Source organism: Molossus molossus, unplaced genomic scaffold, assembly GCF_014108415.1.
Source record: "Molossus molossus isolate mMolMol1 unplaced genomic scaffold, mMolMol1.p scaffold_m16_p_18, whole genome shotgun sequence".
NCBI classification, from domain to species: Eukaryota; Metazoa; Chordata; class Mammalia; order Chiroptera; family Molossidae; genus Molossus; species Molossus molossus.
The window spans coordinates 62,053,072-62,070,418 of record NW_023425353.1 but is presented as its reverse complement, the minus strand read 5'-3'; the positions used below and the strand labels follow the sequence as shown (position 1 = coordinate 62,070,418).

Genomic DNA, 17,347 nt, shown 5'->3' with positions numbered 1-17,347 from the left:
CCACGAAGATCATCCCCCCAGCGTGCTTAGAATGGAAACTATTTGGATTTCGAAACTAGATGATAATTATATGGAAATACAGATGCCACATGGAGCTTTGGTATCAAATAATCTCATCTCATCCTTAGAGACATGCAGAGGACTGACTCGGCTGATAATTCCACTGAACACAGGGAAAGGGTCTGCAGGCAAAGCCCTCACAGGTGGGGGAGACAGGAGTACGACATCTGCTTGGCACAGAGGGACTCAGCCACGTGCATTGACGGCTCCCAGCACAGCGACCTCAGTGTTTTGTATCCTCTTGCGTCAACGAAGCGAGAAGCTCTTGGCCGACATTTGCCTGCTTTTCAGTCTCATCGGGATTGTTTCGCAGTCTCAGCTTGGTTTCCAGTCTCTGCTTCCATTCTTCCCTGAGCCTGGAAATAGAAACAAAACACACACAAAGGGGGCCATTGGCTCGGGGAAAGCTTCTCTCTTTCCTCTTTTCTGAAGGGCTGTGTGTGTGTGTGTGTGTGTGTGTATGTTCAGGTTGTAAAAGGTATGCTGAGGACTTGCAAATTTAACAATATACCTATTTTAATTCACACCTCTTTCCAAAGTATTCTAATTTTAATCTGAACTTTTCTTTAAAAGTACAGTATCTTTGCCCGGCTGGTGTGGCTCAGTGGTTGAGCGTCGACCCGTGCACCAAGAGGTTGTTGGTTTGATTCCTGGTCAGGGCACATGCCCAGGTTGTGGGCCTGATCCCCAGTGGAGGGCATGCAGGAGGCAGCCAATCAATGTTCTCGCTCATCAACGTTTCTGTCTGTCTCTCCCCCTCCCTTCCTCTCTCTCTCTCTAATATCAGTAAAGAAAAAAAACACAACAATTTAAAGTACAATGTCTTTAAAATATGGGGGGGTACGGACCCTGTCGATCTAGAATTGTTTACCCAGCAAGGCTATCTTTCAAAAACAGAGGTCTTCAGATGTGTGAAAAGAGAGCATTCATCCCAGGTAGGCTGTCACGACACGTGTTAAAGGCAGTCCCTTCAGGCAGGAAATGATACCAGGTGGAAATCGGGATCACAGCGGAACAAACACAGAAGAGGCAGCTACGTGGGTACATAGTAATACCTTTTTCTTACTATTTAAACCTCTCTAGAAGATAATCAGTGGTTTAAAGCAACACTGTTAATAATGTAACATGGGGTTTACAACACACGTGGAAGTCAAAATGTACTTTGTACAATAGCATGAAGGCCAGGAGGGGAGAACTGGGACTGTACCACTGTAAGGTTCTCACACCCTACACGAAATGTACCCTTGAAGGTAGACTGTGATCAGTTCAAAATGTATATATAAATCCTAATGCAACCACTACAATAACACAAAGAAATATAGTTAAAAAGCCAACAGAGGAGATAAAATAGAATCATAAAAAATATTTAATTAATCCAAAAGGCAGAAAAAGAAAGAGAATCAAGAACAGATGAGAGAAATAGAAAACAAACAGCAAGATGGTGGATTTAAGTCCAAACAAACCAATTAATGTTGATGTAAAAATCTAATTGAAGTGCAAAGATTGTCAAATGGGATAAGAAAGTCATATACAAATATATGTTCCCCAAATTGAGCGTGACCCTCATGCACTAGAACCAGCGACAGAGAAGAGATTCTTTTCCATTTATGAAGACAAAAGTTAGAGTATATATTTGCTCACCTAGACCTTTTAAAATATAGGTGGTGGCAGCAACATATGGATGAAAAATTAAAATAATTTCGCCCTCTGAGATGCCCATCGGGCATTCTTCTGGGGAAATCGATTTTGCGTGAAGAAACTGACACACAAGGGTGCGGACGCTGTCAGTGTGCGCAGGCGGTGCTGGCTGCTGACGGTGCGGGGTGTGCCTGGAGGGAGGGGTATGTGGGAACCCTTTACTGTCGGCTGTTTTGGTGTGAACTTGTTCTAAATAATAAAGTCTGTTTTGAAAAATTAATGAATAAAAAGCAGCAGCCACATACTTCCTCAGCGCGCTCCTTCCCAGGCGACGTTCCTCGGATTCTCGGTAGTAAGTCTGTTTGCCGATTTCCCTTTCCCAGAAGTGCTTGAGCTCGTGACAGGTGCTCCGGCAGAAGACCTCCCGGCGCACGTACTGATTGTTCATCCCCTGAAAGAGAGAATATCAGCCGGACCCTCACAGGACACGCTCCCTCGGACTCGTGAGGGTACCGACATCATTTACCTGAGGGAGACCCTGGCCAGGTACAGACCCTCAGCAGCAGGAATAACAGTCACGGGATCCAGTGATGCGAACGGCAGAAGCTCTCCACAGACGTGGCAGGTCACAGGCACCTGGCAGGTACCTCTGTCCTTCCTCCTCACAGAAGAATGGCTTCTCAACTTCTCATCAACAGTGGTGTGCGGGCATTGTATGCATTTCCCTCATCACAACATCCCCGTGAGCGGACGGTATGTTCCCCATCTACAGTGGGACATCTGAGGGTTTCAGAACTTGCCTGTGGTCCCACAGCCATAGCAGGAGGCAGGCTGCAGACTTTGGAATGTTTCAAGCCCTTTACTAAAGGGGTTTGTCACAGAAAAGGCTCCCAGTGTCTGATGCACCAGGGCAAGCACTTTGAAGTGCATGTGTGCATGTATGTGTATGGAATGATACATATCAGACACTCAAGAATGCTCAGTGTTACATGAAGAAACTCTGTCCGACTCCCAGTCCTCAGTGGGTTGGGCAGACAGGTCAGAAGCAGGGACTGGAGGGTGAGAGAAAGGAGGTAGAGGCCACAGGACGTGTCAGGGAGAAGCAACGCCCAGGGCGAGGATGACGAAAAGTGGTCAGGTTCACAGTGTATTCTGGGGTGTCAAGTCGGGTGGTAAATGAAGGTGGGGGGTACCACTGGAGGGGGCACGGTTGCTATGCCTGTGCAAAGATGGGAAATGCCAGAGCGGGGCTCGTGGGGAGCGGCCTCCAGCAGCGCTGGGCAGTTTGACTCGCCTGGGTGCTGATCCAAGGGAAGGCTTTGGAGCGGGTATGCGGACACTGGGTCTGGGGCTCAGCGTGAAGGTCTGGACCACAGCGCCCTCTCAGAGGCTGAGGGGGCCATGGGCCGGTGGAAGGGGAGAGGGGTTGAAACCGGATGTTTGCTCCAGATTTGTTTGTGCATTAACCCGATGCACCTTCTGCTGGTCAATACATCCTCCAGGCCCCAATTTCCTTGTTTTTAAAATTTCTTTGAAGATCAAATTTGATCATGAAGGGGATTTCAGGTATGACAGGGAGTAAGCTGGATACACACTTGTCACAGGCACTAGGATTTCCTGTGATAGGAGCTGGGAGGGGCTGGGGCACAAGAAGAGTCACCTGACATGGTCTGAAGGGTACTTCTCAGGGGAAAGGACATGCTGGATGAGTGGGTGGGAGCGCCCAGGGCGCGGAAAGCAGACTGTGCCGAGGCCTGTGGTGGCAGTCCTGTGAAAGCAGAGACATAGCAGCAGGTGGGGCTCCCTGAAGTGGGGGGAGGGGAGGGAACTGACTACAAAGCAGTCTAGGGGACTTTAGGTTATGAAAATAATCCATATGTTGGAGTAAAGACAGCCTCTTCAATAAATTGTGTTGGGAAAATTGGACAGCTACATGCAAAAAAATGAAGCCAGACCACCAACTTACACCATACAGAAGAATAAACTCAAAATGGATAAAAGACTTAAATGTGACTCATGAATCCATAAAAAATCCTTGAAGAAAATGTAGGCAACAAAATTTCAGACATCATACACAGCAGAATGTTCACTGATACATCACCTAAGGCAAGAGAAACAAAGGAAAAAATGAACGCACTGGACTACATCAAACTAAAAAGCTTCTGCACAGCAAAAGAAACAACCATCAAAATGGAAAGGGAACCTACTATATGGGACAGCATAGCTGCCAATGATACATCAGATAAGGGGCTAATTTCCAAAATATAAAGTACTCACACAATTCAACAAAAGGAAAACAATGAACCCAATTAAAAAATGGGCAGAGGACCTAAATAGACACCTTTCCAAACAGGGCATACAAATGGCCAAGAGACATATGGAAATATGTTCAGTGTCACTAATCATCAGAGAGATGTAAATGAAAACAACTATGAGGTATCACCTCACACCTGTCAGAATGGCTGCCATCAACAAATCATCAAACAGCAAGTGTTGGCAAGGGTGTGGAGAAAAGGGGACTCTAGTGCACTGCTGGTGGGAATGCAGACTGGTGCAGGCACTATAAAAAACAATATGGTGTTACCTCAAAAAAATTAAAAATTGAACTGCCATTTGACCCAGTGATCCCACTTCTAGGAATATACCCTAAGAAGCCTGAAATACCAATCAAAAAGAATATGTGTACCCCTATGTTCATAGCAGCACTATTTGCAATCACTAAGATCTGGAAACAGCCCAAGTGTTCATCAATAGATGAGTGGATAAAAAAGCTATGGTATATATACATAACGGAGTACTATGCAGCTGTAAAAAAGAAAGATCTCTTATCCTTTGAGATGACATAGAGGGACCTGGAGAGTATTTTTTTTTTTTAATCTTCACCCGAGGACATTTTTGCATTTATCTCCAGATAGAACAGGAAGAGAGAGAGAGAAACATTGACATGAGAGAGACTCATCAAGTGGCTGCCACCCACACAACCCCAACTGGGGCCGGGGACAAACTGCAACTGAGGTATGTGCCCTTAGCGGGAACCAAACCTGGGCCTCTCTGGTCCGCGGGCCGACGCTCTAACCGCTGAGCCGAACTGGCCAGGGTGGGACCTGGAGAGTATTATCCTAAGTGAAACAAGCCAATCAGAGAAAGACAAATATCACATGATCTCACTTATTTGTGGAATATAATGAACAAAACAAACTGAGGAACAAAATAGACCCAGAGACATAGAAGTGGGGTACAGACTGACAAACCTCAAAAGAGGGGGTGGGAGGGAAGAGATAAACCACAGAACTTATATGCATGTATGAGTCAACAAGGACATAGACAATAATGCTGGGGGTGGAGTGGGATTGGGAGGAGGGTGTCAATGGGGGAAAAAGGAGAAACATCTGTAACAAAAATAAATAAATACATATTAAAAAAAGAAAAGAACCTATATCTTGCTTCTAGTGATGGTTATACTGCTGTATACAATTGCCAAACTTACCAAATGGGTAGATTTTATTACACATAAGTTATGCCTCAGTAAAAGTATAGAAGAAATGCCTTTTGTGTTTGGACTAGAGATTCATCCAAGTTCCCGGCTCTAAGCCGCTGGGAGAGCCTGTGGGCATCTCATTGTTAGGGCTGCTCCCAGCCCTTCCCTTCACAGGTGACCGTGTTTCTGTGAGCCTTTGTGCTTTGGTTTCCTGGTTTCTAAAACGAGGACACCCCTCCTTGCAGAAATGTAAGGAGAAAAATATCAATCGTTGGAAAGCCCTTTGGAAACATCGGGGATTGTCCTTGATACATAAATGGCTCTATTTCTCTGTACCTCCTCGGCCAAGAACCCAGGCCCGGGCTCCGTGTCCAGGGAGAGAACCGGTGCTCCTCCGGCCGATCGGCACCTACTGGGGAAGCCGGGCTTCAATGATACTGTGAACTTGACAAAGCTCAGTTTTGCTAAAGAGAATGACAGCATGCAGCACCATCCCATCAACTCAGTGAAACGAGTGTTGAACTTGGACCACATGTGAGGCATCCACGCAGCACGACGGGCCCACAATGTTCAGTGAACCAATAACACAAAGGCCCGTTTGTCTGCGGCGAGGCCTAACGCGGTGCCAACCACCTAATTCCCAAGTCTCGGGTTACTCGGAGTATTAAATGCAAAACAAGGAATGTGAAAGGTGCTTTATTCTTTATTTTTAGAAAGAGTGTTGGTTTATACTGCTCATTCTTAGGACTCTTGGCTGGAGTGGCTCATTCTGCGCAGGCTGACCCTGCCTGCCACCCTATTTCTTGGCTAGCCGACACCTTTTCATAGCAACTCTTTTGTGATGATTTTTCACGGCATTTCAAAAGGCTTTATGAAGACTACAGTTCGAAGTAGAACAGAGGCTTCCATCCCAGATAAACGGAGGAAGGACACGCCGCCCCGTCCGCAGCCACTGCGGCTCCAAAGCCTGGACAGATTGCGTGGCGCAGCCGGCTGCAGGCTCGGAAGGCAGGCAGAGCGGGTGGATTGAAGACCTGAATTCCAGTTACCAGTAAGTGGAGCTATATTTTCTTTTGAGAGAAACATTGATCAGTTGTCTCCTGTACACTCCCCAACTGGGAATCAAACCCACAACCTAGGTAAGTGCCCTGACCAGGAATCGAACCCGTAACCTTTTGGTGTAGGGGATGATGCTCCAACCAACTGAGCCACCTGGCCAAGGCTAAAGTTTCTACTTTTACGCTAGTATCCCCAGTTTAGACTCAAGGCAACCCGTAAGTGGGAACATGGCCAGAGAGATCCGGAAGTGCTCTGGTTCTGGGGAGAAAGGAGACTCCTGGGGCTCAGAGAAGGAGGGGAGTCACTTATTTTTCTTTTCTCCAGTCTCTCAGGTCTCCAGGAAATTCCAAGGTGAGAGGCCTGGCAGCATCAATGGAAGTGGCCAGATCAGCAGGGCCGGCTGACACAGAATCCTGAGCAGGGCCTAATGTGCTCCAGTAGGAGGTGCTGTGGTCCTACCCTGGCGGGAGGACCCTCGCTGCCTTTTCCCTCTCAATCCTCTGGGCATTTAACCCCAGATATGCAGGCTGCCAACAGAAGGGCCCTGCAGAACAGGTAACCAAAGCCCCGAGTTTCTGGCCAAAGGGATGAAAGAGGGGAATTCAGGCAATTGGAACTCATTGGGGACACCACAGAGGTGGATGGACCTCTAGAGACTCCTTAAAACTGCTTCTGAGCACCTGGGCTGGCCGCCGGCCTGCACAGGTGTGGTTCTGATCTCACACAGTGAAACTAGTGGAGAGAAAATAATCACAGACATAGAAAACCCGAACAGCGTCCTCGGCCCACTAGACTGCCGTGTAATCGATGGATCTGCTCACCCGGCAATGGTAGAATAGGTTTTGTTCAAGTGTGTGTGAAGCAAACCACAAAGACATTCTTAGAGCTAATAAGTGAGTTTAGCAAAGATGCAGAATATGAGATCAATACACAAAATTAATATATGCCAGCAACGAACAATTAGAAGCTGAAATTAAAAACACACTACCATGTACAATAATTTCCTAATTGAAATACTTAGCTATAAATCTAACAAAACATGTAGAAAATATGCTAAAAACTGCAAAATGCTGATGAATAAACTGAAAGACAATATCAACAAATGGAGAGACGTAGCATGTTAATGGATTGGAAGACTCAACAAAGCAGAGATATCAGTTCTCCCAAAATTAATCTATAGATTTATTGCAGCTCTAATTAAAATCCAAAATAAATTTTTTTTAATAGATAAAGGCAAATGATTCTCAACAAATAGTCTCAACAAATGCTGTTGGAACAGGATACCAATATGCCACAAATACAAGTCAAAAAAAAAAGAACCTGACTTGAACCCTAACCTTATACAAAAATTAGCTCAAAATGGATCATAGCTCTAATATAAAATGTAAACTGAAAAACTTTCGGGAGAAATTTTTTGTGGCTTGGGGGTTAGGCAGAGTTCTTAGAAATGACAGCAAAAGCATAATTCATGAAAAAAATTAATAAATTGGGCTTCACCCAAATTTGTTCTGCAAAAGACATGGTTATGGGAATGAAAGACAGGATACAAATAAAAAAAAACATTGCCAATCACACAAATGACAAAGGATTTGTATCCAGACTATATCAAGAACTCTCAAAACTCAATACCTTGAGAGCAAACAACCCAATTAAATGATGGCCAAAGAGTTTACCAGACACTCATCAAAGAGGACGCACAGACACCAAACAGCACATTAAAAGATGTTGCACATCATTAACCACTAGGGGAATCCAAATTAAAAGCATGTAGAGATACCACTTCACCCCTACAAGAAGGGCCAAGATAAAAAATATGTACAGTATCAAGTGCTAGAGAGGATGGTGTGGAGCTACTGGAACTCTCACAGTAGCTGCTGGGAATGCAACGTGGTACAGGTATCATTCCAGAAAACAGTTTGGCAGTTTCTCATACATTAAATGTATACCCACCATATGGCCCAGCCATCCCACTCCTAGGCATGTAGCCTATAGAAATGCAAACACCTGTCCACTTGTATGCAGTTCTATTTGTAATTTCCAATAAGTGGAAACAACCTAATAGTTCTTCAATGTGAATGGGTAAAAAACTGTCAAACATCCATACAATGGAATACTATGCAGCAATAAAAAAGAACAAACTACAGACACAGTCCAGAACTTGGATGAATCCCAAAGGCATCGGGCTGAGAGGAAGAAGCATTCTCAGATTATTATCCTCTATGATTCCATTTATCTGTCAGCCTCGGAAAGACAAATTATAACAATTGCCTGAGGTGAGAGGTACAGGGGAGTTTAACTACAAAGGCACAGCATGAGGAAGTTTTGGGGGGCCGTGGAATTGTTCTGCCTCCTGATTGTGGTGGTTACACACAGCTGTAGGTGTGATAAATTTGTAGAACTGAGCACACACAAGAGTCATTTTTTACCCTATGTTAATACAAAAATAAAAATGTAAAACTATAACAGACATGTGTTAGGTAAAATGTATTTTGCCTTTTTGCTGATTTGATAAGATTCAACCATTCATCACCAGATCCTGCTACTGAGTTGCCCCAGGAACCCGTAACACTGGCATGGCATCCGGTAGGAGTTGTTACAAATGCAGGTTTATCAGGACCAAAACCCGAGTCAAAACCTGCATTTTAACCAGATCCCCAGATGATTCTTGTGCATATTCGTGTGCATATTCAAGCTGAGGACGTCTGCTTGGGAATTACAAAGACCCAAACTTAATGCATCCTCTCAAGCCTCAGGCTTCTGAGGAACCTGCTGGGGTGAGCTTCCCTATTTGAAGTTCCCTGAGGTCACTGGTTTGGGGGAGTTGGCATCTTTCCCTCAAAATGCACTGATTTTCTTCACAGAATCTCACCTCCTCAGAGCCTTGTTAGGTAAACACTGGCACTGATTTCTGCCTTCCACACTGAGCTTGCTTTGAATGCATCATCTAAATCTATAAACCAGGTATGAAAAGCCCGTTGCGATGTCTAAGTCATTTCCAAGTGGATGCAAAGTTAAGGGTTCAGATGGGAAGGTGAGTTTTAGAGACTGAAAAAGAGAGGTTCAGAGTATATCCACTCCACTTCCCCAAGAAGTGCGCGATGAACTTCGTTCCTGGCACACTCAAGTTCACACCCTTTACCTTTGAGATGAATCTGCTGCTGTCTTGATGGTGAAAAGGGGGGTGGGCAGTGCCGCTCTGGGACTTCCGAAGGCCACCGCCTGGTCCTGAAACCTCAGGGTCTCCGCCCTTTATATGCAGAATGGACGAGGTGCAGAAATGCCTCAGCGTTCAAGGTCCCATGCGCCGAATTAGGACTGGAATCACAGAGGTCTCATTCCAGGGACATGGTGGCCTCCTTCCTGGTGAAAAATAGCTCCATGCCTGCGCCCCTGCCCCCGAGGCAGGAGAGCTCTGCTCTGGCAGCACCTGCAGGGACCATGACTTGGCTGGAACCCGTTATTGTTCCAAACAGCGGATTATCTGTGAGCACGAACCTACGGGGTGCGAGGCAAAGCTGCCCTCCACCCCTGGGGTAAAGGAGCCCTGGATGGTGTGACAAGTCACACTTTGGAGTCACTTTACCGGATGATTTAGAGAGGCCTGCTAATCCACGCATGGAGGGTGGTGAAGGCATTTCAGTCTGCTCTGTCCTCCCCGGCAGGAGCAGGAACCGGCCTTGGCGACGGTCTTCCCAGGAACAGTTATCAAACCAAGAAGGGCTTCTAAATGGAAAACAACATTCAAGCCATTTCAAAGAACATGCTGTGTTCTTGGGTTAACATCTGGAATGGCCCTGTGTCTGAGACAGGTTGCCATCCCTGCTGGGCCACATAACCGTTGATGCTCAAACCTCCACCGGGGAAGCATAAGGCAGTGAAGCAGCTGGAACGGCTCATTTGGAATCTGGGGGGCATTTCACTACCTTCCCCCTCCTACTGTGAACGTCTAATGCAGCAGCAGGACCAAGTGGTGCAGCTGAGAGTTTTTATAGGTGAGAACAGGAAAGTAGCCCCAGGCCATTCCTCAAAGCACCACCTATTCAAAGTGATACCCAGAGCAACACTGATACCCCTGAAGTGTGTGTGTGTATTTTAATCCTTACCAAGGATATTTATCTATTTATCTTCAGCTAGAGTGGGAGGGAGGGAGAGAAAGGGAGAGAGAAAGAAACATCCACATTGGAGGGACACATCGACTGGTTGCCTCCTGCACAAGCCAGACCAGGACCGGGGACAACCCACAACCCAGGCACGTGCCCTTGACCAGAATCCAACCTGCGATTCATTGGTCTGCAGGCCGATGCTCTACTGCTGAGCCAAACCGTCCAGGGCCCTGAAGTATATTTTAAGTTAAAAACACCCGTTTTACTTTTAGTGTCTTTCTGCTGATGTTATATGCAAACAGAGCGGATAGAATAAAACATTAGTAAAATTTTTTAAAGTACCCATTTCCTCTTTAAAAGAAATCCATAGTGGAACTGAATATGTAGTAGGTGAAAGGTTATCTTGAAGGATTTTTTTTTCACTGACATGCTAAATGTTGGGAAAGCTTTTTTGGTTACATGAGATTCCTCCAACTTTATGGAAGCTATTAGTGAGTCCTTTAAGCAAAGACCTATGGCCCTGGCCAGTGGAGCTCAGTGGATTGAGCATCGGTCCATGGACTGAGAGGTGCCTGGGCTGCAGGCTCCATCCCCAAAACGGGCTGTGCAGGAGGCAGCCCATTGATGTATCTCTCTCACATCGGTGTTTCTATCTCTCTCTCCCTTCCTCTCTTTCTAAGAAATCAATAAAAACATATTTTAAAAAAAAGGAAAAGACTTATCAAATTAAGCTTCTTAGGTATTGCTACTCCCCCCGGGCTCCAAGTGATCTGAAAAACCTACTTGATCCCCTAGCATGGAAATTCACAGCTTCCACACTTCAGGTGATCTGAAAAACCTACTTGATCTCCTAGCATGGAAATTCACAGCTTCCACACTTCAGGTGATCTGAAAAACCTACTTGATCCCCTAGCATGGAAATTCACAGCTTCCACACTTCAGGTGATCTGAAAAACCTACTTGATCCCCTAGCATGGAAATTCACAGCTTCCACACTTTGTTACATCAAAGGACAAACATTTACGATTTTCCCAATTCAACTGAATTTTGACTTGACAATGGTCTGAATTTCTAAAACTTAATTCTGTGTTTATAATTTATTTAATGGGCAGGGATTCTTCCGGGGGGCTTCTCAATCCGATTCTCCATTGAAAAGAGAAGTATTGTCCCCCAACAATATCAAGCCTTTTATAAGCAATTTCAAGTTCAAACAGGCCGAAATGAGAGAGCCAACAAGTTTCTTTAGTTGATTGCATCCTCTTATTGGTGTTGCTTTTGCAACACCTGAAGTATTTGCCTGCGTTGCGCGGTGCTTCTAGCCCTCGTTTGGGTCTTTTTCGGGGATAGGCTGACAGGTCCAGCAGAGGTCTTCCCAGACGGGGGGCACTGGCCTTCCTATTAACATAAAACAACCCTTATTCCCACTCACGGGCTCCGTTCCCTTGAAGCGCTCACAATGCTTGACATACACACGATGTATCAGGTAACCCATCATTCAGTAGGAAGGAGTGTGAACTTAGTAAAAAGGTAAAATGTTTAAATTTAAGCCCAGGAGACTGATTTTCTACCAGAGCAGGGAAGGGGAAGATAAGATTTATATTTGCGTATGTTATACTGTGATGCATTTTACGTTACATTGTGGTTCTCCATGTGATAGGAAAACTGAGGCTGAAAACGACTGAAGAACGTGCCCGTGACCCCAGAGCCATGCCTGGCGCAGCTGCCTCGGGCCTCTGCTGGGCTGACCGCAAAGCATGCGCGTGCTCTTGAGGTTTTATGTTTGTTGAAATCAGCCCATGTATTAGGCACAGAAGACACAAATTGTAGCCCGACCGGTGTGGCTCAGTGGTTGAGCGTCGACCCATGCACCAAGAGGTCGCCGGTTCGATTCCTGGTCAGGGCACATGCCCAATCCATGTTCTCTCTCATCGATGTTTCTATCTCTCTCTCCCTCTCCCTCTCAAGTCAATAAAGGAAAAAAAATTAAAAACAAAAACAAAGAACAGATGACCAAATAGAATGGGACTGTTGGGGTTTGGTCAATAGAAAGTGAGGCTTGGAGTGGAAGAGTGTGGGTTCTAGAAGCTAGTCTATTTTATGTGGTTCCTGACCATTGAACTTCATCGGCTGTGTCACGCAAGGCCGGCTTAACTTCTGTTATGATGTGGTCGAGGAGCGGAAAGCAAGAAACCCTCATGAGTGCAGCCCCCAGGGAACATGCCACCAGGCACAGACAGTTAAAAGGTGACCAAGGTTGCAAAGGTATGATGACCTTCGCAAGCGACATTTCAGGACATTCCTGACTGCAAATATCCCAACCTGTTCACCTTTGAGGAGGCTACTGCTTTTTTTCATTTGTGAAATGTGGTCACCATAACAAAGAGGTCTCTGGATGGCTGGGCCAGATCGGAGGGAAGTCTGGAGGCTGTACCAGCGGCTTACAGCGGAGCAGTGTTCCTTACTCCGCCCTCTCTGGGTGGCTTTAACTCTGGGCAAACCTGTGCTCCTCCACCAGGACCATGAGTACTAAACAGAAAGCAGTTAAGCATCTTGCTTCTCCCTTCCCAGGTCTGCTCCTCAGTGCCCTTCCCAGCCCTGCTCCTCAGTGCCCTTCCCAGGTCTGCTCCTCAGTGCCCTTCCCAGCCCTGCTCCTCAGTGCCCTTCCCAGGCCTGCTCCTCAGTGCCCTTCCCAGGCCTGCTCCTCAGTGCCCTTCCCAGCCCTGCCCCTTAGTGCCCTTCCCAGCCCTGCTCCTCAGTGCCCTTCCCAGGTCTGCTCCTCAGTGCCCTTCCCAGGTCTGCTCCTTAGTGCCCTTCCCAGCCCTGCTCCTCAGTGCCCTTCCCGGCCCTGCTCCTCAGTGCCCTTCCCAGGTCTGCTCCTCAGTGCCCTTCCCAGGTCTGCTCCTCAGTGCCCTTCCCAGGTCTGCTCCTTAGTGCCCTTCCCAGGTCTGCTCCTCAGTGCCCTTCCCAGCCCTGCTCCTCAGTGCCCTTCCCAGCCCTGCCCCTTAGTGCCCTTCCCAGCCCTGCTCCTCAGTGCCCTTCCCAGCCCTGCTCCTCAGTGCCCTTCCCAGGCCTGCTCCTCAGTGCCCTTCCCAGGTCTGCTCCTTAGTGCCCTTCCCAGGTCTGCTCCTCAGTGCCCTTCCCAGCCCTGCTCCTCAGTGCCCTTCCCAGCCCTGCCCCTTAGTGCCCTTCCCAGCCCTGCTCCTCAGTGCCCTTCCCAGCCCTGCTCCTCAGTGCCCTTCCCAGGCCTGCTCCTCAGTGCCCTTCCCAGCCCTGCTCCTTAGTGCCCTTCCCAGGTCTGCTCCTCAGTGCCCTTCCCAGGCCTGCTCCTCAGTGCCCTTCCCAGCCCTGCTCCTTAGTGCCCTTCCCAGGTCTGCTCCTCAGTGCCCTTCCCAGGTCTGCTCCTTAGTGCCCTTCCCGGCCCTGCTCCTCAGTGCCCTTCCCAGCCCTGCTCCTCAGTGCCCTTCCCAGCCCTGCTCCTCAGTGCCCTTCCCAGCCCTGCTCCTTAGTGCCCTTCCCAGGCCTGCTCCTTAGTGCCCTTCCCAGGTCTGCTCCTTAGTGCCCTTCCCGGCCCTGCTCCTCAGTGCCCTTCCCAGCCCTGCTCCTCAGTGCCCTTCCCAGGTCTGCTCCTCAGTGCCCTTCCCAGCCCTGCTCCTTAGTGCCCTTCCCAGGTCTGCTCCTCAGTGCCCTTCCCAGCCCTGCTCCTCAGTGCCCTTCCCAGGCCTGCTCCTCAGTGCCCTTCCCAGGCCTGCTCCTCAGTGCCCTTCCCAGCCCTGCTCCTCAGTGCCCTTCCCAGGTCTGCTCCTCAGTGCCCTTCCTGGCCCTGCTCCTCAGTGCCCTTCCCAGGCCTGCTCCTCAGTGCCCTTCCCAGCCCTGCTCCTCAGTGCCCTTCCCAGGCCTGCTCCTCAGTGCCCTTCCCAGGTCTGCTCCTCAGTGCCCTTCCCAGGTCTGCTCCTCAGTGCCCTTCCTGGCCCTGCTCCTCAGTGCCCTTCCCAGGTCTGCTCCTCAGTGCCCTTCCCAGGTCTGCTCCTCAGTGCCCTTCCCAGGCCTGCTCCTCAGTGCCCTTCCCGGCCCTGCTCCTCAGTGCCCTTCCCGGGCCTGCTCCTCAGTGCCCTTCCCAGCCCTGCTCCTTAGTGCCCTTCCCAGCCCTGCTCCTCAGTGCCCTTCCCAGCCCTGCTCCTCAGTGCCCTTCCCAGGTCTGCTCCTCAGTGCCCTTCCCAGGTCTGCTCCTCAGTGCCCTTCCCAGCCCTGCTCCTCAGTGCCCTTCCCAGGTCTGCTCTTCAGTGCCCTTCCCAGCCCTGCTCCTTAGTGCCCTTCCCAGGTCTGCTCCTTAGTGCCCTTCCCGGCCCTGCTCCTTAGTGCCCTCCCCAGCCCTGCTCCTTATTTCTAGACTCTCTTGATCTCTTGGAGAGGTCAAGTCCTGAGTCATGACTGTGAGCCTGCAGAGCTAGAAAAGTCATAGATTTTGACCTAACAAGGCCACCGTTGATCTCATGGAAAACTGGGAAGCGGCTCTGGCCCTCAGAGCTGTCCTCAGTTGGCTGAGGGCCCAGGCTTCATACCCACACAGACCAGTATTGGAAGTGGGGTGCCTGAAGAAGGTGGGATGACCTTGGGCTTGACAAGATCCAGCAGAAGTGTCTCTGGGAGGGGGCTGTAAGCTGCGTGGACAACTTTCCCAGCAACTGGGGAGATGTGTCCTTCTGTTCTTGGTGGCGTTGAACGGCACCTATGATAGATAACCAAAATCCCAATAGATTTCTAAAGTAATAAATAAATAAATGTGTAAGGAACCAAAACATTAACATGAGAAATGAATAGATTTTGTTGGATACTTTTAAGTTTGCCAAGCGCTTTTAATTACATTATCTAATTTCATGAGTTATCAACAGGGATAAGAGTATGACAAATACCACAAAGACACAGACAAGCTTGGGAAGTCCCCCCCCCCCCCGACGATAATGCTGCTGCTGAGGGGTGATCAGTGAAGGAGGTCTGTGGGAGGACAGGCACTGAGAGCCAGGCAGCCTGGGCAGAGGTGGGACAGGACTTGGCAGACAGAATTACTGACCCATAGGCCTGGTTCCCTAGCAGCCCAGTTCTCTGACCACCGCAGACCCCAACTGACAGAGCTGGGGACTGGGCCTTCTCTAGGAGAATCCCCTGCAAACCCCCTGGGCTGCGTCCAGTGCCTCTGTGTGGCCAGGAGTACTGGATCACTGTGTGATGCACTAATCTGTAGGGAATTGGACGTCTGTTCCCCTGGCGATTTATCTTGAAGGACCTTACTTAAAATCGTGCTTGGTAAAAGACGAGAGTTGTGAAATCGACAGGGCCCCGGCTTGCGTCTGTCTCCTGACCTTTCCCGCTCCTCTGTGGATCTGATCCACGGCCCATTGCCTTGGGTGAGCCGTCCCTGCTTGGTGGGCTGCCCTGGGTCACACCAGCCTTTGCAGCGGAGTCTTCCCTGTCATCTCTAAAGAAAAATGAGCACGGGGCAGAGTCTCAGCAGAGCCGTGGAAGAGATTATTTTGGGCAATGCTGTTTTGGGGTCTTTCCAGACACTAAGCTCGAAGCAGCTGAGTCTCATCACGCCTGGCCAAGCACGTCCTGACGTTTCAAGGGTACAGCTCAGGAAAGGGGGAGGCGGCCCACAGAGCAGCTCTCCCGCCAGTCCTGAGGCTGGCTTCATGGAAAACGGGTCAGGCTGAAGTGACAGCATGATGGGGCTCCTCCTCCATTCTCCACCAGGACCAGCGAGCACGGACACGTGTGCATGAGAACACGCGCAGGCGGAGGTGCACCGACACCCTGCACCTGGGCTGGAGCCGTGATCTGTGAGGGACACATCACCCAGCCAGCAGGGGAAGCAGGGGTGCCAGCAGCTGGCCTTCTGCCAAGACTTCCTTCTCTCCAGGTTCCTCCTGACCATCTAGGTGTCACCAGGGGGCAGCCTGGGATGGGGGTGTGGGCTGGGAGAATCCAGAGGCTGAGTCAAGACCTGGCTCTGCCTCTGTCCAGCCTTGGAGAGTCATCGTTCTCAGTCCTGCCTTTCTTCTTTTGCCAATTAAAAAGGAACCGGAGAGATTTGGAATTAACTAATTTGTCTCTTGTCTTTTGATCCCTAGTATTGGCATCTGCCAGGGAGGATGCCCTATGGAACTGGGGCTAATCTGTGAAGGGTTAATTTACATCATACGTTGTATATAAGGAATAATTGTGTAGCTTAGAAGTGCTGTATAGCTTAGAAGAAAACAGAAGGATCTTCTACTTTCACACACACACACACACACACATTTCCCCCCTCAGATCAGCAGATGGAGCTGACCAGGTAGAGAAGCTGAGACTCCTGGAGGCGCCAGACTATGCTGGGGACCCTTGGGTCAAGTGGCACTCTGTCCTTTTCATCATCTTCCCTGTGTGGGGGACACAGGCATGGTGTCAGGAAGTGCAACTGTCTTATAATACAGCTGCTAATGTGGAAGATAAGGAGACCTCCCTGCCTGCCTTCCCCCTCCCCCTCCCTCCTGCCTGCCTTCCCCACCCCACCCCTTCCTGCTGCCTCCCCTCCGCACCCCTTCCTGCTACCTTCCCCCTTCTTGCTACCTTCCCCCTCCCCTCCCCACCCCTTCCTGCTGCCTGCCCTTCCCACCACTTCCTGCTGCCTTCCCTCCCCACCCCTTCCTGCTACCTGCCCTTCCCACCACTTCCTGCTGCCTCCTCTCCCCACCCTTTCCTGCTACCTGCCCTTCCCACCACTTCCTGCTGCCTCCCCTCCCCACCCCTTCCTGCTGCCTGCCCTTCCCACCACTTCCTGCTGCCTCCCCTCCCCACCCCTTCCTGCTACCTTCCCCCTTCTTGCTACCTTCCCCTCCCCTCCCCACCCCTTCCTGCTGCCTGCCCTTCCCACCACTTCCTGCTGCCTCCCCTCCCCACCCCTTCCTGCTACCTTCCCCCTTCTTGCTACCTTCCCCCTCCCCTCCCCACCCCTTCCTGCTGCCTGCCCTTCCCA

At 49.4% G+C, this 17,347-nt stretch overlaps 1 protein-coding gene across 1 annotated transcript; it reads right to left on the bottom strand.

The window, feature by feature from the left end:
• Nucleotides 1-283: 283 nt before the first annotated feature.
• On the bottom strand, nt 284-2,152 carry FAM240A (family with sequence similarity 240 member A). The gene is made up of 2 exons (XM_036266310.1): nt 2,004-2,152; nt 284-416 (listed from the first exon to the last, which is right to left on the bottom strand). Exons 1-2 carry the CDS (start codon nt 2,144-2,146, stop codon nt 284-286), a joined length of 276 nt encoding a protein of 91 aa, XP_036122203.1. The 5' UTR covers nt 2,147-2,152.
• Between the last annotated feature and the right edge of the window lie 15,195 nt (nt 2,153-17,347).

Excerpts from the sequence above, each read along its gene's own strand:
- FAM240A (XM_036266310.1), bottom strand. The coding sequence starts at position 2,146 with ATGAACAATCAGTACGTGCGCCGGGAGGTCTTCTGCCGGAGCACCTGT. Across the intron at positions 417-2,003 it reads GGAAGGAGCGCGCTGAGGAA|GCTCAGGGAAGAATGGAAGC; the intron begins GTATGTGGCTGC and ends TTCTATTTCCAG.